At 48.2% G+C, this 24,735-nt stretch overlaps 1 protein-coding gene across 1 annotated transcript; it reads right to left on the bottom strand.

Moving 5' to 3' along the window:
- Positions 1-6,377: 6,377 nt before the first annotated feature.
- LOC118075426 (cyclin-dependent kinase 4 inhibitor B-like) lies at positions 6,378-23,827 on the bottom strand. Its single transcript, XM_035097392.2, has 2 exons — positions 23,277-23,827; positions 6,378-6,754 (listed from the first exon to the last, which is right to left on the bottom strand). The coding sequence occupies exons 1-2, from the start codon at positions 23,457-23,459 to the stop codon at positions 6,461-6,463; spliced, it is 477 nt and encodes a 158-aa protein (XP_034953283.1). The 5' UTR covers positions 23,460-23,827; the 3' UTR covers positions 6,378-6,460.
- Between the last annotated feature and the right edge of the window lie 908 nt (positions 23,828-24,735).

The raw sequence follows: 24,735 nt of genomic DNA, 5'->3' as shown, positions 1-24,735 counted from the left end.
GTAACATTTCTCCCATATGATATGATTAATAATAATAATAATAATCCTATATAATAAAGTCCAAGTTGTCCCTGCGTCCAAGCTGTCCCGTGTGTCCCTGGGTCACTGCGCATGTCCCCCAGGCACACAGGGATTGGATGGAGAAACAGGACGCACACACTCTCGCTCTCCCCCCCCCACCTCTGCCTCCCATTTCCCTGCGGCCGCCAACCATAGCTGCCAAGTTATCCCTTTTTTAAAGGGATTTTCCCTTATGCTGAATAGGCTTCCTCGCGAGAAAAGGGAAAACTTGGCAGCTATGCCGCCAACTGCCGGACAGCCGTTGGGACATGCAGCGGAGTGGCGGGGGCAAAGGAAGATGTGTTATTGGGGGGAGTTGAGAAGCAAGGAAACCGTAGCGCCGCTCGGAGGAGGAAATGCCTTTGAAACCCCGGCTCCCCTGGGCTTAGGCAGCCCCAGCCTCCGCTGAAGCCCGATCCTGCATGAAACAGGTGGCCTCTAAGGGAAATCCACGAATTAAAGTCCAGGCAGGAGGCAGATCTCGGCTCTAACATCATCCGCTGCTGTGCCTGCTTGGATTTTTGTGTGTGCGTGTTTTCATGTCCGACCATTTATTGCTGTAAAACAAAGATATAGAACGGGATGCCTTCATTTTCCTTTCCTCTCCCTCTCCCTCCCTCCCCAAGGGTGTTTACTTTTCTTTTTTCCTCCACAATAGGAGAGGGGTAAAGAGGAACGCTCCAGGAAGTGAAGCACACACACCCCCCCCAAAAAAATCCAGGATCCTTACAGGTTGGGGACACGCAATGGTTAAACAAACATTTAAAAACAGTACAGTATACCACTTTTTCAATAACTAACATTGAGGCAGAGTCGCCTCTGAAATTCTGTAGGACAAACATTTTTTAAAAAGTACTGAGGAGCACTCTAGGTGTCCACCAGTCCTTTAATCTTCTTGAGGGTGGACATGGAAAGGCTTTTGCGCTTTCTACTCGCTCCTGCCCCTCCCGCAGCCCAGCCTCCCCTGGAGAATGAGAGAGAGAGGGCGGGGACTGAGGGAAGGGACAAATTTGTTGATCTTCCACTGGGTAAGCCAGATCTGCCACAAGCCTACCACTGTGCCTGGGAGACTTATGGGAGGACAGAATTCACAAAATGTAAAATGCCATTAACAGCATTTGTATATGGTCAAACTATCTCTCTGCTTTCTGGAACAACATGTCCCTGTCGTGTCCTTCAGGGAGATACTGGGAATGTCTTTTTAAAAATGTGTTCTGCAGATTTCAAACTTGGGGCAATACCTTGATTTTAGTAAATGGACACAACATATCAGTACACTGCTTCTCTTCCATCCCTCCACTCACAGTAAATGGGGACAATAAAAGTTTCAGAACAGGCTTGAGTTTCAACCAGATCCGTTATGAGTGTCAGTTTACCAACAGTCCCTTGCTTCAGAAACCAATACAGATCAGGAGATTGCAGAGTACCGTAAATGAATTTACATGTATTTTAGACACAGAAAATATTTCCCAATGTGCAAGTAGGTGGTGGTGGGGGAGGCAAGCAGAGCTGCTTTGAGAAAGTAAAGATGCTATTTATGCTGCAGCATTGCAGACACTATTGCACTGACCTGAGTAGGCTTCTTTTCAATGCTTCTCAAGTTGCATTGTTCCACCACATATGTTCTAGCAGCAGCAGGAGCGCGACCCCCTCTGGGCGGGACAATGGTGGGACCCCCTCCTCCCACCTCCTGGCAGCTCCGGCCGCCCCTCGCAGCTCGGAAACCTTCCTCAGGCCTCATTCCGCCCCCTTCGGAGGCCGGCTGGGGAAATGCCTCCACGACGAGCGGGGCTCACGGCTTCCCCTCAGCCCCCTTCCCTTTGTCTCGCCTCCCTACCCCCTTTTCCCAGCGGCAGGAGCGGGGCTCGCTCCGAAACTCATTGTCAGTTGTCGGGCAGCAACGCCTCTGAGCGTGTGCAGAGTGCCCGCACTTTTCTAGCGCCCGTTTACCTAACGGGCTGAATGACACTAGTAATAATAATAATTTATTATTTATACCCCGCCCATCTTGGCGGCTTCCAACAGAAAATGAAATAAAATAATCTATTAAACATTAAAAGCCTCCCTAAACAGGGCTGCCTTCAGATGTCCTCTAAAAGTCTGGTAGTTGTTTTTCTCTTTGACATCTGATGGGAGGGCGTTCCACAAGGCGGGCGCCACTACCGAGAAGGCCCTCTGCCTGGTTCCCTGCAACTTGGCTTCTCTCAAAGAGGGAACCGCCAGACGGCCCTCGGTACTGGACCTCAGTATAGCAGAGCAGTGGTGACCTTTAAGGACTGGATGGCAGCTAAGCAAATATTAGCAAACAGAGACAAACTCCTGAGGACCGGGTTGAGGATAAATCACCTTTTTGGAAACATTGGAGCTCCTCCACCACTTTTAGAGAATTACAAGTCTGGCAGATCCAAAGCTAGTTTTACAGAGTCCAGCAGTATGACAAATCTTCGGTCATCACAACCAGACACACTTAAAACCTACACCCAGGAAGTTAGCTCCTGAAAACTCAAATACCATCTAACAAGCCCAGCAAAGTGGAAAACCCTAAACCACCACAGCCAGACATTGCAAAAAATAAAACTCTCCTCCAGGATAATCCTAAATCACCACAGCCAGACATTGTCAAAACCCGTTTCCAGGAGAATAAGCCCCCAAAATCCCAAATACTGTATCACTTAATGAGGAAGAAAATGATTTTATTCTAAAGAATGGGCAATGCCTGATGGCCAATCTAGAGCAAATTCAGCCGTCTCGGGATGCACTGATTGACGAACTTTCGGCTTTAAGAAAACGTATTCTCCTTTTAGCTCCTTCAACCCCTTTGGAATATTATTACGCCAATCACAAAACAAAGCCTCTATCAAATGAGGAGTGGTTAGCATGTCAATACCTGACACCGGAAGAAATAGCCCCCCCCCAACACTTCCTCCAACACCAAAATTGATAACGCGCCAAGTTGAACTGGTGCAGCCTAAGCCTGGGAATGGTTCAGTTTTTGTGGACAAACTTGGTACTTTAGAAACCATTCATGGGGAAGATGGATGGATGCCTTGATGGACAAACTATGCACTTTAACTTAACCTGGGATGTGGCGGGAGGGGCTATATTTATACCTATTCGAGATGTCTGCCCAGCCGATTCTATATACAGTGGTACCTCTACTTACGAATTTAATGTGTTCCGAACGCACATTTGCAAGTCGAAAAAAATTGTAAGTCGAATCCCATAGGAATGCATTGGGAGAAAAAATTCGTAAGTAGAAGCAACCCTATCTAAAAATTCGTAAGTAGAAAAAAATCCTATCTAAACCGCATCCAAGATGGCGGACGGAGCTCTATTCGTAAGTAGAAACATTCGTAAGTAGAGTTATTTGTAAGTAGAGGTACCACTGTATCACCATTATATCTCTCCGACTCAAGAGACTGGGCCTAGGGCAGATCTGTCATTGAAGGGACATCATCCCTTTGGGGAGAAGGCTGACATGGGGCTGGGGATCACCGCTGTCGATGGGTGAGGGAGGTATGGTGGTGGGGGTAGATTTTACGGGCGAAGGCTTTTGAGATGTGGTGATGCTCGAATCCCTTCCAATCTACGCCCCATCACGAGGGACGAGGGTAGGGTGGGCAGGGATTATCCACCTCCGTCACTGGTGTTGTGCAATGCCAGGTCCATAGGCAATAAAACTGCCACTATGCGATACTTTTTTATCTCGCTGGGGGTTGACCTGGCTTGTGTGACGGAGACCTGAGTACGTGAAGGTAAAGTAGTTGCATTACATGAAATAACACCCCCTGGGTTCTCCATGCGATGGTCACCTCTAGGCTTGATTATTGTAACTTGCTCTACGTGGGGCTGCCCTTGAAATTGACCCAGAAACTCCAGCGGGTGCAGAATGCTGCGGCGAGGCTCCTTACGGGGTCCAGGCCATGGGATCACATTCATCCAGTGCTTTACCAACTGCACTGGCTCCCGGTGGAGTACAGGATCAGGTTTAAGGTGCTGGTTTTGACCTTTAAAGCCTTATGCGGCTTAGGACCCTCGTACCTACGGGACCGCCTCTCCCGGTATGCCCCGCAGAGGACATTAAGGTCCACAAATAATAACATACTGGAGATCCCGAGTCACAAGGTGGTTAGACTGGTCTTGACCAGGACCAGGGCCTTCTCAGTACTAGCCCCAACCTGGTGGAACGCTCTCTCTCAGGAGACTAGGGCCCAGCGGGAGTTGTCATCTTTTCGTAGGGCCTGCAAGACAGCTGTTCCGCTTGGCCTTTGGACTGACTCTGTCTGACCCCGGTGTTACCCTCCCCTAAGGTTTTATCCTACAGATATTTAAACTTGTATATTCCCATTTTAAAATTGAATTTTAACATTGTATTTAATCTGTATTTTAACTGAATTGTTTCTTTTATGCTTGTTTTGATATTTTTGTTGTTAGCCGCCCTGAGCCCGGTCTTGACTGGGAAGGGCAGGATATTATGATTTATTATTATTATTATTATTATTATTATTATTATTATTATTATTATTATATCCCAAAAAATCCACATCAAGATTGGTGTGGAGAACAACCGTCTTATTCCGACTGAGTCATTTTAAGTATTATAAACTCTTCCTTTTTCCTGCCCCTAAACTGGAACTCTCTTTTTTATGTGTGCCTTGCATCGCAACTGCAGGCACAAAGGACAGCAACAGGGTGAGCCTGACCCCCCCCAAAAAAAATTGTGGGATGTGAAACACAAGAGCAGTCAAGCACAACATCCCTAGAGAGGACATAGAAGGAGATGTCTGGACAAGCAAGGCGGAACCTCCTGTTTCTCCTGGGCTGGGACAGATGTCCTCTACATGTGACTAGAGGTGGGCGTGGCCTTACCTGTGCAGGTAAAACAAAAGCATTAGGCTGGCCCCCATCTCTCTCTCTGACTTCGTGCTTCAAGCAAGCAGCATCTGCTTAGCCTAAGATGCTCTCTACAAAGGGGCTATCTCCTTATGGAATAGTTTCCAGGTGTATGCAATTTTTTCTAAGCTAAGTCTCAGGGCCGGCTCTAAGGCAAGGCTGGGTGCCCACCAGACAGTCGCGGTGAGAAACAGGGCGGGGGGCGCCGGAGCAATCTCCGCACCACGGCACCAGGGTGCCCGATATGCTTAAGACGGCCCTGCTAAGTCTGCCCCTCTGGGATCCTACTATGAGCAGGTGTGCAATGTAAGTAAACTATTTTTATACTTTTATAGAAGACTGTTGTGTCTTATCTTTTAGAAGGGAATAAAGGGGGAAATACCAAGACACTATTATTATAAAGGTTTTAGCGAACCTGATCAAGGCATCCGCTGCGTGAGTTTAAAAGGGGAATGTTACTCTGCTAAAATTGTGGAACTTGTTAACACAAGTTGGAATAGGATATACTCTTCTTGGGGGGGAAAGCAGTGACAAACCTAGACAGCATCTTAAAAAGCAGAGACATCACCTTGCCAACAAAGGTCCGTCTAGTTAAAGCTATGGTTTTCCCAGTAGTGATGTATGGAAGTGAAAGCTGGACCATCGAGAAGGCTGATCGCCGAAGAATTGATGCTTTTGAATTATGGTGCTGGAGGAGACTCTTGAGAGTCCCATGGACTGCAAGAAGATCAAACCTATCCATTCTGAAGGAAATCAGCCCTGAGTGCTCACTGGAAGGACAGATCGTGAAGCTGAGGCTCCAAGACTTTGGCCACCTCATGAGAAGAGAAGACTCCCTGGAAAAGACCCTGATGTTGGGAAAGATTGAGGGCACTAGGAGAAGGGGACGACAGGGGACGAGATGGTTGGACAGTGTTCTCGAAGCTACGAACATGAGTTTGACCAAACTGCGGGAGGCAGTGCAAGACAGGAGTGCCTGGCGTGCTATGGTCCATGGGGTCACGAAGAGTCGGACACGACTAAACGACCAAACAACAACAACATACTCAAATAATATATCCTCTCCTGCATCCCTGAACATTCCCACAAAAATATATTTTGCAGCATTTAAAGAGGGGGGGGGACCCTCTCTACATGTGTGTCTTGCTCTGAAACAGGCATTGGGAACAGTAGACCCTTCGGCTGTTGCTGAGAAGGAAGGAAGGAAGGAAGGAAGGAAGGAAGGAAGGAAGGAAGGAAGGAAGGAAGGAAGGAAGGAAGGAAGGAAGGAAGGAAGGAAGGAAGGAAGGAAGGAAGGAAGAGAAAGAAAGAAAGAAAGAAAGAAAGAAAGAAAGAAAGAAAGAAAGAAAGAAAGAAAGAAAGAAAGAAAGAAAGAAAGAAAGAAAGAAAGAAAGAAAGAGGCAACTTACTGCAAAAACCCTTTATTTATTTTTTGGCAAAGAAGACCCATGCAAAATAATGCAAGGGAGAAGTGCTCGGATATGCATAAGCAACAGGGGCCATAGCATTAGATCGTTGCTGGATTATCTCCGGGCTTCCCAGATCTCCCGCAGGGGCGGGCCAGATAACGCGTGACGTGGCGGTGCCCATTCTCTTCAGCCACGTCCACCGGGAGGCGCCCACCGCGGTCGGGCAGGTCGAATCGCGCTCCGCCTGAGCGCAGCACGCGCAGCGTGTCCAGGAAGCCTTCCCGGGCCGCGTCGTGCGCAGGGCAGGAGCCGGTGGAGGGATCGGGCATGTTGGGATCGGCTCCCCTCTCCAACAGCAGCTCGGCCACACGCGGGTCCCCCAGCTTCATGACCTGCAAGGCAAAGGAGAAGAGATGCGCCGTCAGTCAGGCGCCAGCGCCGCGCCGCGCTCCGCCTAGGATTGCGTCTAGCTGCGTGGTCCGATTCAATGTCTTCCATTTTGGGTGTTCTGAATTAAAGCGGAGGTACCCCCCACGACCGTGGGGCTGCTGTGAGCTACTCCGAGTTCATCTCCTTAAGGGGTGGATCCAAACTTGGCATCAAAATAATAGCAGGAGGTAATAATAATAATACAGTACTGACTATGTGGAAGGGAGCTCACCGAGCGCCACAGAGAGAGTGAAAGAATAAGTCAGCCCTTGGGGTTGGATACAGACTGACAGTGCAATGCTACAGTGCAAGAGAGGCAGTGTGGTGTAGTGGTTAGGGTGCTAGGCTAGGATCCGGGAAACGAGGGCTTAAATCCCCATCAAGGCAACCCCCACACCAAACAAAGCAGATGGCAAACAACCACGCGCTGGGACCTCCTGCCCCTCCCCAGCCAGCCATAAATAAAGGACGCCTTTATGTGATGCTGACACAAAAGCTTTCCTGATATACTATGTACAATAATGAAATTTTAATTCCTTCCCCTTTCCTCCCCCCCTCTCTCCCCTCTTCTCTTTTTCCTCAAGCCCATATTGCCTGTAACAGGAATGTCTCACTATGAATATGAGTGATTTGTTTGAATCAGTTACAGGTACGGTAGGTAGCCGTGTTGGTCTGCCCTAGTCGAAACAAAATAAAAAAATATTCCTTCCAGTAGCACCTTAGAGACCAACTAAGTTTGTCATTGGTATGAGCTTTCTGAAGAAGTGTACATGCACACGAAAGCTCATAGCAATGACAAACTTAGTTGGTCTCTAAGGAGCTACTGGAAGGAATTTTTATTTTGTTTGAATCAGTATCTGAAAACAAAGACTCTGTATGTTCTATTGTGACCCAATAAAATACACACACACACACACACACACACACACACACACACACACACACAGGTCCCTGGGGGACCTTGGCCAGTCACTCACTCTCAACTTAAACTACTTCACAGGCTTGTTGTAGGGAGGAGATGTACTCCACCCTTGAGGTCCTTTAAGGAAAGTCAGGGTGAAAATGTAAATAGTGGGAGTGGGGATTATTGGTTTGCTTTTGTTCTTATTTTTATTGTGTACTTTGTGGTTTTTGTTACAGGTAGGTAGCCATGTTGGTCTGGCGTAGTCAAAAATATATATATAATTTTTTTTTCTTCCAGTAGCACCTTAGAGACCAACTAAGTTTGTCATTGGTATGAGCTTTCGTGTGCATGCACACTTCTTCAGATGGTTTTTAATATTGTAATTTTATATTGTGAACTGCCCTGAGATCTACAGATGAAGAGTGGTATAATAATAATAATAATAATAATAATAATAATAATAATAATAATAGACAACCACCCTCCACTCTCCAAATGAGCCTCATTAAGCAGAAAGGGGTTTACTCCTAGGCAAGTGTATACTAGTTCAATGAGATTTACAGCAGAATCCTGACCAGGTCTGCTCAGAATCCTATTAAATTCAGTGGGACTTACTCCCAGGTCTGTAAGGGCAGGATTGCAACCTTAAATTCCACTAATATTTTGGCATAGAAATATGTTTTTTAAAAAAATTTTAATGTCCAGTAGCACCTTAGAGACCAACTAAGTTTCTTCTTGGTGTGAGCTATCGTGTGCATGCACACTTCTTCAGATACACTGAAACAGAAGTCACCAGACCCTTATACAGGTAGTGAGAGGGTGGGGAGAGGTATTACTCAGAAAGCTGGTGGGAATGGGTGATTGGCTGATAGGTGTGGTAAACCTGTTGAGGACTATTAACGACTGCAATTGGTCTTACCGGAAAAAGCAAGGGGTGAGATGGGCAAAAATAGCTTTATCATGTATAATGAGATAAGAACCCAATGTCTCTATTCAGGCCAGGTCTCTTCATGGTTTTAAGTGGACAGGCTCAGGATAACCTTAGCGCAACCTTGGAGGGATTCTGCCCTTGACCCCTGTCAAAAAGAATAAATTGCCCAGTTCCATTTGATAATTCTGAAAGCACCGCATGTCTCTGATGGTAGTAATTTTGGTATTTCACTTGTACTAACTGGATAATCAAACTGAAATCAAGAAACAACATCCATCCACCGCTGTCTCTCCCTTGAGTCAATCGTCGGAGTTGAGGAGGCTTAAGAACTGCCGTCGGAGTTGAGGAGGCTTAAGAACTGCCGTCGGAGTTGAGGAGGCTTAAGAACGCTCAGCTGACTGTAGAGCAGCTACTGGCAACCCTTTTCCCGTGCTTCTAAATAAGTAAAACATTTTTCTTACGTTATAATACGAAATAATTGACTTAAGAGTGGTCTCAGTTAGATTGAGTAGAAATCCCGAAGAGAGAGACATTTGTTTATGTCAAGTCTCCGTTTTACACCCTCCCCCGTCAAGGGATCGAACTGAAAACCACAACGGAATTCAGACGCAGGTAGGTAGCCGTGTAGTCGAAACAAAATTTAAAAAATTCCTTCCAGCAGCACCTTAAAGACCAACTAAGTTTGTCATTGGTATGAGCTTTCGTGTGCATGCACACTTCTTCAGATACCTATAGGATACCAATGACAAACTTAGTTGGTCTCAAAGGTGCTGGTAGATCGCGAGGTGTTCCTGGTAGATCCCGATAGATCTTTGGCCCCTCGGTGATAAACAACTTGGGCATCATAAAAAAAGCTCAACAACTTCGGTCCACTGTCAGATTTTTTATACTGTGAGCAGATCGCAGTCTATTTGGAGTTGGACTAGACCAAGACTCTCCAGAATTTGAGTCAGGGATCTCTCCAGGACAGTCAAACCCGGCACCTTTTTGCACGCAAATATTGTGCTGTAGCACAGAGGGACACTCTTTCTCCATACTGAGACACAAGCTGATGGGACTTTATAGTCGAACGTTTATCAGATTTGAAAGACGGAAAGAGTTGTGGGATCCATTTGGCAACGCCGGTAGCTATATAATTGCAAGAAAGGTTAGGAGCAGAAAATAAATAAATCGGTAAACAAATTACTGCCCTGCCCAAGCCTAGACGTATCTTCTCAAAAATACTTGAGTTTCTTCCGGCATACCATAGAATTTGACCTGCACTGTTTACTCAGGAGTAGATACCATTAAATTCAATAGGGCTGCTACGGACTCGCGTTGTTAAAGGTGTCTTTTTTAAAAAAAAAAAACAGAATCAAGAAAAAGCTAATTCATAGCGCATACCTATCCATGTCTACTCAGAAGCAAGTGCTACTACCGAATTTAGTATGGTCCTACTTCCAGCTAAGTGTACACAGGATTGCAGCCTAAGAATCAGCTCTTCTGCACAAAGCGTTGATCGAGAGCTGGACACCCCCTTCCCCTTTCTGGTTATAATGTTTCTTAGGAGCATTTCCGGTTTCTGATTAATATTACTGTATAAAGGAAATATAGTACTGTACAGTATATATTTTTCTCCAGTGCTTAAACCTCGCGGGCAATCTTGCTTGCGCCTCACAGGCTCCCCACCCTTTCATTTTATTTTTGTAAAAGTGTCTGTTTCTCCTCCAACAAATTAATACAGAAATCAGCTTTGCAAAAAATAGGTTTCACACCAATTCCTGGGTGTTTCTAACAGTCGCCATCCACAGAGAAGCCAGCCATTTGGGGAAGTGGGCAAGAGCATTTTGCTGAGATGTAGATAGAATAATACGGATTAAAATGGAGGTCCGTCGGGACGGCTGCGAGGCAACCCGAATTGCTCAAAGGCGCGATCCCCTCGCTAGAGCCTCACGTTTCCGACCTCGCTACATTCACGCAGGCAGTTAAGAAATTCTATTTATTTCCCGGGCACGTGCCCTCCCCGCAAAGCAACGTGCTGAAGACCAATGTACGTTAGAGAAAGCGCACGTCCCAAACGACTCCTTAAAAGAAGATAATGATTGCTATTTAATATGGGGATTCGCTGAGGAGGAGAGGATATATCTCGTCATAAACGAAAGCGGATATAACTTTGAAGGAATCCTTTGAAGCGGAAATATATTTCAGAAGGCTCTTAGCAGAGATATGCTATTTAGAAACGTTATAGGAGTGTGCGTGTGCGCGCGCGTGCAAATCCTGCTGTAGACGGAGAAAAATCTCGCGAAAGAAAAAAATTCTTTTATGCGTAATTTCCTAAAGCTGTCTCCAAAATCTTTGTTTACAGCAGCAGAGGTCAGCTCACAGATCTCTCCCCCCCCCATTCTCTCGCTTTTCTATTACCCCTGGTGCCCTTTCCCGACCCATTGCAACGTTTCCAAGCCCGCTTTGCGCACCAGATGCGTGCCCGCACTAAAGACAGAAAGCCGCGGTTGGAGCGCTTTTTTCCCCCTTTCATTGTCAGACAGGCAGCCTGTTCCGCCGTGACCACTACCTGGATCGCACTCCTGCCAAAGCAGTTCAGGCCATTGGGGTCCGCTCCCGCATCCAGCAGCCTGCGCGCTTGTGCCACGTTCCCTTCCGCGGCCGCGCGAGTGAGCGCGTTGGCCAGCTGCGTCACCGCAGCGCTCGGTTCCATGCGGAGAGCGTCTCAGATGGCGGTGCCTTTGTGCCTCGTGGCCTGCGCGGCTCCCGTGCGCGCACCTCTCCTCTGATCCGATTGGGTGCAGGAACTAAAGCGAGCGCCCGCCCCCTCCCCCCCACCTGACAGCAAATGACAGGCGCGCATTCAGAGAGAGTTCTTGGCCCTGCTTGGTAACGCCCCAAGCCTGCAGAGCTCGGCTCGAGGGAGGGAGGGGATGCGGGTGGCATTGCCAAGCTGTTTTCTTACAGAGTTTTAGAGTTTTACGAGTTTTATGCTCTCTGTGGTCTAAACCACAGAGCCTAGGGTTTGCCGATCACCAGGAGGTTGGCGAAACAAAATAAAAAAATTCCTTCCAGTAGCACCTTAGAGACCAACTAAGTTTGTCATTGGTATGAGCTTTCCTGTGCATGCACACCTCTTCAGAAGGTTGGTGGTTCGAATCCTCGTGAGGGGGTGAGCTCCCGTTGCTCGGTCCCAGCTCCTGCCCACCTAGCAGTTGGAAAGCACGTCAAAGTTCAAGTAGATAAATAGGTACCGCTCCAGCGGGAAGGTAAACGGCTTTCCGTGCGCTGCTCTGGTTCGCCAGAAGCGGCTTGGTCATGCTGGCTCCCTCGGCCAATAAAGCGAGAAGAGCGCCACAACCCCAGAGTCGTCCGCGACTGGACCTAACGGTCAGGGGTCCTTTTACCTTTAAATGTTGACACACGTTACTTGAGCCTTTGGACCGTTAGATATATTATAGTGACAAGCTGTAGTGACGGTGCCTTTTTAAAGTCTCACTGCATTGCCGCGCCTAGATTGCTGTCTCTAGATGCCTAGATGCATTGGGGTGTGTGTGCTTTGTGGACTTAGATGAGATGAGCTCGAAAAGCGCAAGTGTCCTTTCTGGCGAGTAAAAGGGAAGTCTCGATTCATTCTCTACCCTCAGAGCCCTTCCACTTGCAAATAATTCTCCCTGCACAGGGCTGCAGACTTCCATCTCACTCCTTCTGCAGCCCTTCCAGACCGTAAAGAAACTGCGGAATGGCTGTATGGATGGATTCGCGAGCAGGATTCGAACTATGTGCAACAGAAGGAATTAGAGATTAAAGTATTGTTGTCATGCCATAAGAGATAGAAAAGAAACACCATGGAAAACGGGTTGGGAAGTCCACCAAACAGAAAGAAAAATTATTATGTATTGGAGTGTATATCATAGAAACATAGATTTGTGGAGTAGAAAGGGACCCTGAGGATCATCAAGTCCAACCCTCTGCAAGGCAGGAATATGCAGCTGTCCCATACGGGGTTCGAACCGGCAAGCTTGACGTCATCAGTACCGTGCTTTAACCAACTGAGCTAACAAGAGGATCATACGTTAAACTTTTGAAAATTTAGTAAAATATATTTTTTAAAAAGAATTGCACAATGTAGATAGAGATAGAGATAGATAGATGATAGATGGATATGCAAGGGGTGGGAATCAAGTTATGAATGGAAGCCGGATTCTCCCCATCTCCCTTCCTCTTCCTCCCCCCAGAAGTGTTGCGCCTGCTTCTAGCCGCTCATTGGTAAAGCAAAGCCATTTTAGACACAAGACATCTCATAGCCTCATGCACTTGGACCCAAGTCTTAGAGCTGGGAATCCTTGCCCGGGAGAGCTCCCTCAATATGAAGCAGCGGACTAAATCTTTATACTTGCTTGCGCAGAAGCAAGTTCAATGAGGCTGACTCTCAGATCATACACAGCTTCAGCTGATATAAAGAGCCATATTCCTTTGCCGACAGTTTCTCTCCCCCCCCTAATGATTTTATGTTTAAATTATTTCTTCTGCTATGGTCCATGGGGTCACGAAGAGTCGGACACGACTAAACGACTAAACAACAGCAAAAGGATTTTAATTTACCACCCTGGAGGAGTTCTGGCTGAAGGGCTGGACTATAAATCTAAATAATAATAGCACCATGCATAGAACTGAGAATCTAAGAAAAAGACGCATCAATGTTCAGAACATCCTCTATGCATGGCTATAGTTCTATGAGCGATGATGTCGGAGGAAATCTCACGGAAGCAGGCAGCGAGATTTGCTTTCCAAGCAACCACACGCAATGCAATGGCCGAAGCGCCATCGGAAGGCGCCTGCACTAAACTCGGCGAGATTTACTCCGAAGTAAAGTTGCTTAGCAGGCCGAGGATGCAGGGATGGGCAGCCTCTGACCCTGCAGGTGTACCACCACCCCCGTCCCTTGGTCATGCTGGGTACTAGGGCTTATGGGCGTTGGGAGTCCAGACAAATCTGGAAGGGCGCCGTCCCTTATCCTTGCAACAATGTCCCAGGATCCAAGCCAAGATGCCCACAGGTGGTGGCCGCTCAGGTTTCCAATGAGCTCAACGGGACTGTTTTTTTTCTCTCTCTACACGAGCGTGCCTACCCCCCCCTCTAAATCTCCCGCCACTACTCTTTCCACACTGCGCCCCCATTTGCTTTCCTCCCTCCTTTTCTTGACGATTCTGTTTCTGTTGCTGGGGGCGTGGAGAGCGTCTAGGATGAAGAAAAAAAGCCACTCCACGAAACCACGTTGAATCCCAGCTTCGGAAAACGGCAGGATATAATTACTACTGCGACTAATGTGTACTTGTGTTTGTGTACACGTGTGTGTGTGTGTGTGTGTGTGCACGTGTATACCACTTGACCGCTACATTTCACCCTAGCCTACCCCGCAGGGTTTTTTGCGGATAAAATGGGGCAAAGACCAAGGACGACTGCTAGAGAGCTCCATTATTAGGGTCCACAAAATGAATCAGAAGTCCCCAAGTTCTCAGTGGCTTTCCCTAAATTTCTCTCCTCCTCCCCCTCCCCAGGCTTCCTTGTGGTAAATGCATCTCCAGGCTTCTCCACACGCCGAGTGATTTCAAAGCAACTTCCTTAGGCTGAACGCTATACGCACTTACCTGGGAGTAAGTCCCATTGAACTCAGTGGAGCTTACTTCTGAGTAGAGGTGTATAAAATCGCGCTGTGACTTCAGTGAGCAGGGTGGACTCGCTAGAGCTCCTTTCTTGAAGAGCAGAGGGAAAGCCGAATGGGGATAGACAAAACAGCACAGGCTTTGCTTCAGGAGCCCAAGGGATGAGAAAAGATTTCATCGCCCAACATGTGATCCCGTGTGCTAGAGACCGATTAGGGTACCTCAATAGATACTCGTTTGCATTTTTGCTAAAATAAATCTGATTGCCTGACTTTTTCGTTGTTTAGCTTTAGGCTGGAGGAGGGTTCCAAAGTTTTGTGTTTGTTTGTTTGTTTAATCCCAAATTTTAGATTGCTTTCCATAAAACACCTCGGAGCATTTTGAGGGGTGATATGATAACCATCTCCAAATACCTGTCCGATCGTGGATGATGGAGGAAGTTTATTTTCTGCTGCTCAGGTGGGTAGGACCGGAAGCAATGGATTCAAATTACAAAAAGAAGATTCTGTCTAAACATCTGGAAAAACCTTTTGGCAGTAAGAGCTGTTGGACAGCGGAACGGACTTCCTCCGAAGGTGTTGGACTCTCCTTCATTGGATTGTGTTTAAACAGAGGTTGGACGACCCTCGGCATTTCAGACCCTCAGAGTCCTTTCCAACCTTACAATTCCCTGGTTCTGTGAATTCACAAACAAATTTCAAACGTGATTGAAGAAATCACACTTTTTAACCTCTGAGAAGCTCCTACGTATTAATATTTTTCCTTTGCGAACATTTCTGTGAATTGGGGGAGGGGGGAGAGCAGGGAGGTGATGAATTATAAACCATGCAGTTCTCTAAACTGCCCCGAAGTAAAATGAATTGTCTACTCTGCCGCACATATTTGGTGCGGGTTCTGAATGCACGCCCAAAGTAAATTTGCCAAGTTCTTAGCCAACAGCAAAAAATATGATTTGTCCTCGTTAATTTAGCATTCTTTGCTCAAAAGGCTGCATTAGAAATACGTTTGCCACCATCCTTCAGCAGCAAAGATCTTCTGGGAAAGAATCTAGAGTTCGCTTTCGGGCTAATGTGGCGTCCACGCGTTTTGTTAATACTCTTAAATCAGTAATTCCCAAACTTGGTAGTCCCACACTGGTGTGTCTGCAAGAGAACTGTGTAGTGTGTTGTTGTGACAAAAGGATCCTGTAGCTTTTTTTTCAAGTAGGCCTATATTAAGAGTAGAAAATACCTTTCGAAATCGTGCTCGCCTTCGGCGTCCGGACAGCTCCCATCCTCCTGCTGCAGCCTTGAAGGCGGAAGCTTTCAGGACTTTGCAGGGGCTCCACGTCGAGAGGAGGGTGAGGGGAGAGGAGGAGGGTCACATCCATTGCCAGGCGGATCACAGGTCATGGGCATAACCGGGGGGGGGGGCAGGGGCAGCTGCCCGCCCCCCCAAAATAAAGTTCTGCTACCCACCCAATAAAGCCTGCCCCCTTAAAATAATTCCTGGTTATGCCCATGCCATTGAACCTGTGGCTCGGGTTATTCCAAGGGATACTTGTAGTTTACAAACACACACACACACACACACGAGCCTGCTGGATCAGGCCAGTCTCCCACCCCGTCCAGCATCCTGTTCTCACATTAACCAGCCAATGAGAAACCTTCAAGCAGGTTTTGAGCACCAGAGCCCTCTCCCCTCCTATGGTTTCCACCAACTGGTCTTCTGAAGCTTTGCTGCCTCTGAAGATGGAGGCAGAGCCGAGCCATCGTGGCAGCTACGGTTGCCATCGTTCCGCCCCTCCGCCCTGGACTTGTCTAATCGTCTTTTGAAGCCATCCAAGTTGGTGGCGATCTCACGGCCTCCTGCAGGAGCCAGTTCCCTAGTTGGACCACCGAGCGCTGTATCCGGGCCCGAACCATAGCTGCCAAGTTATCCCTTTTTTTAAGGGATTTTCCCTTATGCTGAATAGGCTTCCTCGCGAGAAAAGGGAAAACTTGGCAGCTATGGCCCGAATCTCCCCGAATTCAGCTTCATTGCATGTCCACGAGTTCTGGTGTCAAGGAGGGGGAAAAAACTTTCCTATTTTCCCTTTCTCCATGCCACGTTTAACTCCATAAAACTTCTTTCATGACACCTCTCAATTGCCTTTTCTGGAAACTCAAACCGCTTCACCTTGGGTCTTAAGGTGGGCGCTTCAGCAGTCCGCAAAGAAAAAGTTACCCCCCTCGCTCGCAACCCCCAGCCACACCCCACACCCCACAATAACGCCAGGGGTGCCAACTTTAATAAAATATGGGAGGGGGCGGGTAAGCCCCGCCCCACATAATCGATCACATGACATGGCGCACGCAAACTATTTGAATGGGAATGCCCATTAACAAGGGGGTGTTTTTATGGTTATATCCTAGGTGGGACCCTTCAGCAGTGGCAATTACTGGGGAATTTCCTAAGGCATCTGAAACGCTCATCTGCCAATGAGAGAGGCCTGAAAGGTCTCTTCAGCTCCCCAGAGGAAGTGGGCAGAATATGATGATCTTTATCACCCAACATACTTGGCCTAGGCGAGGGGTGCAAGTGAATAAAGTAAATCAATAAAAATACTTAACTGAGGTTCTGCCCCCCCAATAACATAAATCCTGGCGACGCCCATACCTACCTACAGGCAGATTAATTATATATGAAAGGCTGCCTAGCGTCTCTAAAGTAAGAGGCACTCGTTTCCAACAGCGAAAAACCCACAAACAAGCCAGGGAGGCAATGCCAGTGTACCGGAAGAAGCAAAGATCACCAGAGTCGAAGCAATGATTCTTCAACATCAACTTCGTTGGACTGGTCATGTTGTGCGGATGCCTGATGATCGTCTTCCAAAGCAACTGGGCTACTGTATTCCGAACTTAAAAACGGAAAGCGTAATGCTGGTGGTCAACAAAAGAGGTTTAAAGACTGTCTCAAGGCAAATCTTTAAAAAATGTAGTATAAACACCGACAATTCGGAAACACTGGCCTGCGAGCGCTCCAATTGGAGAACAGCCTTTACCAAAAGGTGTCCTGGGCTTTGAAGACACTCAAACTCAGGATGCAAGGGAGAAACGTGCTAAGAGGAAAACATGCTTGGCAAACCCTCACCATGATCAACTCCCACCTGGAAACCAATGTCCCCACTGTGGAAGGACGTGAGGATCCAGAACTGGCCTCCACAGTCACCTAGGGACACCCTGTTAAAACCATGTTCATGGAAGACAAGCTTACTCGGCTACAAGGGATCGCCGAAGAAGAAGAAGAAGATCCACGCTTTGCCTCTTGCGTGTCCCAACCCCTGGCAGAGCCCGGCGTCCTTTGAACTCTCCAAACAGGGCCATTAAGTTATACATGGCCAAGAGGCCCGTCTCCTAGAATTCGCGCCTTTCGCGTCTCAATCTATCTAACCCAACCGCCAACCCAGCGAATTCCAAAAAGGGGTTGTGGGAACGAGCGCGGCACTCCGTCCCGGGATGCGGTGCGATGTCTAGTTTAGCGCCTAGGCCTCCCTGGAGAGAAAGGTTTGAGTTGAGGCACTAGGCCTCTCTCCAGCCGAGTGAGTTTGAGAGCTTAAATTTTAAATGGAAAAAAGAAAACGAAAGCAAAAACAAGCGCTTCCCTACACAGCCTTGGTTTTGGAGAGAGGAAAGGAAGAGTCTTCAGGCATGGGAAACAACCGAACTGCCTTCATTCAAAATGGTCCGCCTTGTCAATTGCCGGGGGAATAGCAGCCCCAAAGTAAACGCGTTTAGCCTGGTGAAGTTCATCAGGAGCTCTAAAGACGATGGTGCCTCTGTTGAAATGTTTTAAACCAAATTGTTCCTTATTTACTGCCTACTTTCTAAATGCTGTTTGATTATTTGATGTTTTATATTTTATTTCATCAAGTCTTCTTAATTGTGGGATATTCTGAGAGCTTTTTAGTGTAAAACAGTATATGAATTTAAGGAAGAGCAAGCAATTTGTAATAAAGAAAAGAAATATTATCTTCAGGTGAGGGGGGGGAGACAGTGGCTTTGAGTCCCCCCCCACACACCTTGCCATCAATTTATACTAAATTATCATCATCATCATCAAATGGGATTAACACCCAAGGAACACTCGTCCCAAGTGTTTGGGCTTTCCGGGCCTACAAAAATGGGGTTTAAAGCGCATCAAGCTACTCGGATGGCAGGGTTTATCTGTAGTCTGCGCCATAGCTGTCAAGTTTTCCCTTTTCTCGCGAGGAAGCCTATTCACCATAAGGGGCTGCTGGGACCAGAGCGAGCGCAAAGACTCTGAGAGCCTGATCCAGGCGAGGTTCGCTCCGCAGTGAACGGCATTGGTTTAAAATGCCCTTCATTCGCAGCCAGGTCGCCCAGCGCCCTGTTCGCGTCGGTCACTTGGAAATTAGCCCCCTAGAAGTGCAGGGAATTAGGAGACGCGTTTTGGACCAGGGTGCAAAGAGTCAGGGCATAGGTGAAAGTGATCACAGACCTACCCATCCGTGCTGGATTGCGCTTTAAAGAGGAGAGACACCCGGGAACGCAGGAACTGCCTCATACAGAGTCAGGCCATTGGTCAATATATAGATCGGTATTGCCCAACACTGACTGGCAGCAGATATCAGGGGTTTCAAGGAGGGTGTCTCTCCCAGCCACACCTGGCGATGCGATGCGCTGCGTGTCGGAAGGAGCTCCTTTGAGGGGCGAGGACCGCCCCTCTTCTTTGCCATTCATTGGGTGGTTCATTTGGTTTTTCTCGACCTGATCTTCCTTCTATTAATCCCACAGCTAACGCGATTCACCTTATCGAGACTGCTCTGGAGAAAGGGAGCCAGAGAGTGAAGATTTTCACAAGAAAGGGGTTCTCTGCCACCTTGCACATATATTTGAGAGTAAAATCAGCAGCCTTTGCTTTTCAGTGTATGAGAGGATCGCAGGATCCCAGACAAAGGCGGCTTCGCTGACCATCTCCGTAAACTCACGCAGGCGCGGTTGAAATATGGCCTCTTCCTCTCTCGCTGTTTGCAGACGGGGAAACTGAGGCACACCGCTACAATCAGCTTAATGCATTCTAGGAGTAAATAAGTAAAATTAATTAATTAAAACCCACTCCCAATACGTTTAAGAAGGGACCCTTTCCTGCTTTTTCATAGTTTATTGTCCCAATATTAGTTCCAGGCCCACTCTCGAAAACCTTACTTTTATTTTTCATATTAAAACAATTCTAATAAAAGATGAGCTGTGCTCCATTTTGATCCTCCTGAAGGCAAGGAGGGAGGACATGTTGTTTGCAAGAGAGGATTGCGCAACTTCCTACACACACAGAGAGAGTATGTGATAGTGGTGTTTATTCTCTCAGGAGCTCACTCGTCTACCTCGTTCAGCAATGACTTCATTTCTAAAATCTCCCAAGTTCCTGTTTTCAATTCCTCTGCTAACAGGATCAACCCTCTTAGAAACCAGTAGCAGGGCCGGTTGCCTGTGTCCCCCCCCCCCAACAATTCCCCATCTCCCCATACAGGTGTCATAGAATGATTGGGTGGGAGTAGGCGGGGACTGCCAAGTCCCCTGGGTGCGCGTGATCCTGCAGGAAACCTCCTGCAAGGCCACACGCCGCCCCTCGCCTTTCACAGGTCTCACAATGACCAGAAGGATGCGCACGGGCGTGTTTCTTTTACCCGTGGCTCGTTCTGTATGCAGACCCGCCGGCATCCTTGCTCCTCGCCTTCCTCCACTCCAAATGCTGGGCCCCGCTCCCCGGAATTCGGACAGATTCCCGAGGCTGGCAAAGGGAGCCGCGCACCTCTCTCTCCCACCTGCAACGAGCCCCCCTCGAGCCCCCTCCCCACCAGAGAGCACTCTGCAGAAGTGAATGGGGTGACACTGTTTGCTCCAAACGCGCCTCTTTCGCTCCCTGCGCTCTTTTGAGAGCGGGATGCGCTGCGCGCGGACTTTGGATCGGAACCATTAGGAAGGCTCGTCGGGCCAGCCGCGCCAGCTGATCAGCAGCAGCGATCCTGTTGGTTCAGTTGTTGCGGGACGCAGGCCTGTGGAGCCCTGTCCTATGTTCAGAAGTATGTTTACTCATAAGTAAGTCCTACTGAAGTCAAAGCGGGTTTACTCCTGGGTGAGCAGCGCTAAGGCTGCAGTTTTAACCCTATTTACGTGGGAGTAAGATTGCAGCCTTACTTCTCAGGAATGCAAAGGCCGCCCAACCCAGGCTTACGAGGGAGTAATTCTCACTGAACACTCTGGGATGGTGGCTCAGGATTGCGTTGTAAGGCGGGCAAACTGGGCGGGATCCGAAGATGGGGGGGGGCTTTAAGGGTGGCCTAGGTCTGCAGAGAACTGGACTGACCAGAGCGCACTGAGCTACAACAGATGCAAACGCATCTGGTTTGCACTCCAGCTTTTTTCTGAGGAAGTTACCATCGTCGGAATTCTGAGGAGGGGCATAGCTGTAACAGGAATCCAGTAGATTCCAAGGGGGGAAATCCAATTCCTCTACTGCAGCGAAGAATCTCGCAGCACTCTAAAATGCTTACTGGGCTCCTATGTGCTTAATCGGAAGAAAGGCCTAGGGCATTCAGCAGCGCTTACTCCCGTGTAAAAGTGCATAGGGTTGTATGCATAGGGTACAGCGTGAGCGTGCACAGGGGTGGCGTGCAATAAATGCCTCGTAGCATGATCCGCGCAGGAAAACCCGAATGATTTCAGAACCACTTACTTCTGAGTAGATGCGCGTGGGATTGTGCCGCAAACTTGCTGCTTTGGTGACCGCTAATTCTAGTCAGAGTTGAGAAAATAACGCTTCTCCATTATAATAAAACCTGTTGCAGAGGGGAGTGGGTTGAAGATAGACCATCAACATTGCCGTTCTAAATCAGCAATGGCCAGAAGGCGAACCAGGCAACCACGAAGCAATGCAGTTATTCCAAGTTATTAGCTCAACCATTTCCCTCTTCGCTTTGCTCTTTAGCTTGCACTTTTAGCACAATGAAGTCCGTGGGAAGTGCCTGTTGATTTTTACTTTTATGTTTTAATATTCAAACTGGGCCAAAGTGCTAAATTTTGCCTTGTCCTCGCCCCAACGGTGTTGCTCAACATGATACACTTTTGGCAGGCTCGGGCCCATAAAAACTGCCGAGCGATTCTCTGCAAACGACCGTAATGATTACAACTTTTTTTTTTATGTGAACGCACTAGAGAGAGAGAGAGTTTATTTAAAGTGGAATAGAGAATTCATTACTTTACGAAATTCTAGAAAGTTTTTGGAAAACTACCCAAAAGGAGTGTACCTTCAAAAACGAGGGTCGAGACTGTAAATCTTCCTATTGCGCAAGGAATATCTATGGTGCATATTTGAATTTAGAAATAGTTGTACAATAGTAACACACACAAAAAAGTAATTGTAAAATAACTGTGACAGTTTCCTTTCAAAATATCCTATGTTAGTGCTAACATACATAGTCTTGTCAGTTAGACTCGCTGCTTTCGGCAGTTAATTTCGGAGATCGGCTTTGCAGCGAAACAAACCTCAAAATATTGCACGTTTCTTTGTTTCGCAGAAGGAGGCCACGCTCCGAAGGAGCCCCCCCCCCCCCCACACACACCAGGCGAGAGGATAACGTTTTGCTCTCTTCTGGGAAATTAATTCGCGCAGCTAATGCTCAGATGTCATTGGGAGTAAATATTGCCCCATTTGAAAAATAATAATCATTTCTAATATTATATAGTGGTCCCTACATTGGACAGTATTGAGTTTTTATTTTTCGTACCGTAAGGAGTTTTGTAAAGTGAAAGTCAACATGCAATATAACGGGGCTTGGGGGGGGGGGGAGGAAATACATGCAACTGTACTTAATAGCAATAGCAACAAATTTGAACAAAGTTAGAAAATTGGGTGGCAGGAGCTGACATTTTTAGGTCTATTCCTGGCACCTCAGAAACGTAATTTAGATAGATACTAGATTTCGGAAAAGATTCCTCCACACACACACAACCCAGTTTCAACATACACACTTTCACCTCTGCACGGTTCAATCACTCCCTTGAGTGCCCTCACAGCCAAATAACATGTTACAAAAAAATCAAAAAACAAAACCCTAGAAATATAAATTATTGTGGTTATCGCAAGAGGCTAAATGCCCTGGTCTCCAACAACAGCTACCGAGAATTTCAGACTGTGCAGGGCTGCTTTAAGGAACACAGGCCTACCTAATCTAGGAAGAGAAAACAAAGAAGCAGGCCGGATCTTCGAGGCCTATTTTTTATTTTTTATTAATGCAATCTATTTCTTTTGCATTGAAATATTACACAAATTATCTGTAATCTCATTTCACTCCTTAGTCAACCCTAAGGATATTTCTCGATATGAATGCTTGGTGGTGACGAGTGTTTTTGTGAGATTCTTCTCTCAGAATGATTTGTCCCCATTTAAGCAGCCATCTATGCAGTTGAATGTGCATAAGGAGAGGACCGACCGATTATTGTTTTGCTTCTAACGTACAAATATATATGCCATCCATCTATCTTTCTGTCGTTTGTTTTACCTGCGAGTCTCATCTTTCGCCGAAATGAGCCCCCCTCCTCCATACACAAAACACACGGCACCTCTCATTTATAAATCACACAGATAAACATACTCCAGATATCTTTCTACACAGGGGGCATTTGAAGGTAAAATTAGCCTCCAACAAAAGACTGAACGATTACGGATGAGCCGTCTGCTCCTATCAGGACTCCAGACAAGGGACATCACGGAGTTACTTTCGAATTAAAGATGTCCGCAGATCTAAACCTAACAAGGGCGAGCAGATTCCAGGAGTACTAACAGTGCGCTCACTACTTGGGGGAAGGGGAGACTTCACTTGGCCGATGGAAATTTCCTTGCTTTTGTTCACTAGGAAAAGGAGTTCTATAGAAGAGATAGGAAAAAAACACACACACAGGGAGAGCGGGGGGGGGGAGGCAGGCAGGCAGGCAGGCACGCAGGCGTCTTCCCCATTCCCTTACCTGCTCCGGGCCGAGGATCCAGGCTCGGCGGGCTGGCATCGCTTCTTCCGCACGATCAGCACCAAGGAATGGTGGAGCGGCCTTCTCCTGCCCGGGCTCCTCAGGAGATCTCGGATGAGCTTCACCAGAAGGGGCTTGAGGAGACGCGGCAGCTTCTTGGGCCTGGCGCAGCGGATGGTGCATTTGACGCGGGTGCCCATCGGGCCCGATTAGCTGGAAGGGAGAGCGCACGCGGATTCTCCTTGGCGCCCGGGGGCTGGGCTCGCTCTGGCATCCGGGGGAGAAGAGCAGCGTGTGGCGAGAGGGTGGGGAGAGGGAGGGTGGCAGGGGGAGGGCAGCTCCTCTTTCCAGAGCCGAATGCAAGCAGGTTCAGCTCCCTGGCGCCCTGCCAAGGAGATTTCACGTTGGCGAGTCCCACAGGCGCAAAATGTTACTCCCTTTCCGCTCCTCCCCGCCCTCCCCCCCCCGCAGATGTCCTCCTCCTGTTGGTTTGGACCACACCATGTTTCAGTGAAGGGGAGGAGGAGGAGAAAAAGAGCTTTAGGAGGAGATCGCTCTGCACTCCCCCCCCCCCACCATCACCATCATCACACCCCACCACCGCCATCCCCTTCCTCCTCCAGCCACTGTCTCTCCTCCCCTTTTGTTTCCATTTCGAAACGTCAAAGGAGAATTTGCTAGGTGAAAAACACGCACCACCATCTGACCCGACCGTGCAGCCAATCAGGAAGCCGCTCGGCGTTTTTTGTTTGTTTTAAACGGGGCTGCCGCCGAAGCGACTTCGCTTTCGGCCCGCTGCGCTGCCTGGGAACAGGCGCGCGTGGTGCACAGGGAGCGGGCGGCTTCCTTTCGGCCCAAACCGGTCTCCGCCGGTGAAGGGGAGGGAAGGGAGGCGGGCCGAGAGCGGCCCTATCGGGGCAAGGCTGCGAGTAGCGGGCAGCCTGGAGGGGAGAGCTCGCCTGCGCGGATCCGCTGCGCGCATTTCCGCGTTGAGGGCGGCGCTTGGCAGGGAGACGTTGCTGCTGTCAGGCGAGCGGCGGACGCAGCGCAACAGCCCACCTTTCGCTTCCCCGGGTCGGATAAGAGTGAGATCTTCTCTTGGGGTGGCGGACAGGGGTGCCAACTTGAATTAAACATGGGGAGGGGCTGGGGCAGCAAAGTCCCACCCCACAGAAGCGATCACAAGATGCAGCGCATGCAGGCCATTTAATGGCAATGCTCATCCACTTTGGGGGAGCCCAGCCACCTCAAATATGTGATTATGGGGGCGCAACAGGACCTCGGCTCCTAGGAGTTGGCTCCTTTAGTGGTGGGTGGGGAGAGCAGGAGCTAAGGAGGCGCTTGCCAAGCCGGCCTCCCCAACCGTGTTGCTTCTGCCGGCAGAGCCCCGGGGACGTCAGCGTCCCGCTAGCCGAAACGGGAAGCTGGCCAAGCTTTTTTTTCCCTGTTAAAAATAAAA

The sequence above is a fragment of the Zootoca vivipara genome, chromosome 16 (assembly GCF_963506605.1).
Source record: "Zootoca vivipara chromosome 16, rZooViv1.1, whole genome shotgun sequence".
Classification (NCBI taxonomy): domain Eukaryota; kingdom Metazoa; phylum Chordata; class Lepidosauria; order Squamata; family Lacertidae; genus Zootoca; species Zootoca vivipara.
This window is presented reverse-complemented; position numbering and strand designations above follow the sequence as displayed.

What these genes read in the sequence shown, in the direction of transcription:
- LOC118075426 (XM_035097392.2), bottom strand. Translation starts at nt 23,459, where the DNA reads ATGCACCATCCGCTGCGCCAGGCCCAAGAAGCTGCCGCGTCTCCTCAA. An exon ending in GGATCCTCGGCCCGGAGCAG is followed by an intron (nt 6,755 to 23,276) that starts GTAAGGGAATGG and finishes TTTGCCTTGCAG; the next exon opens with GTCATGAAGCTGGGGGACCC.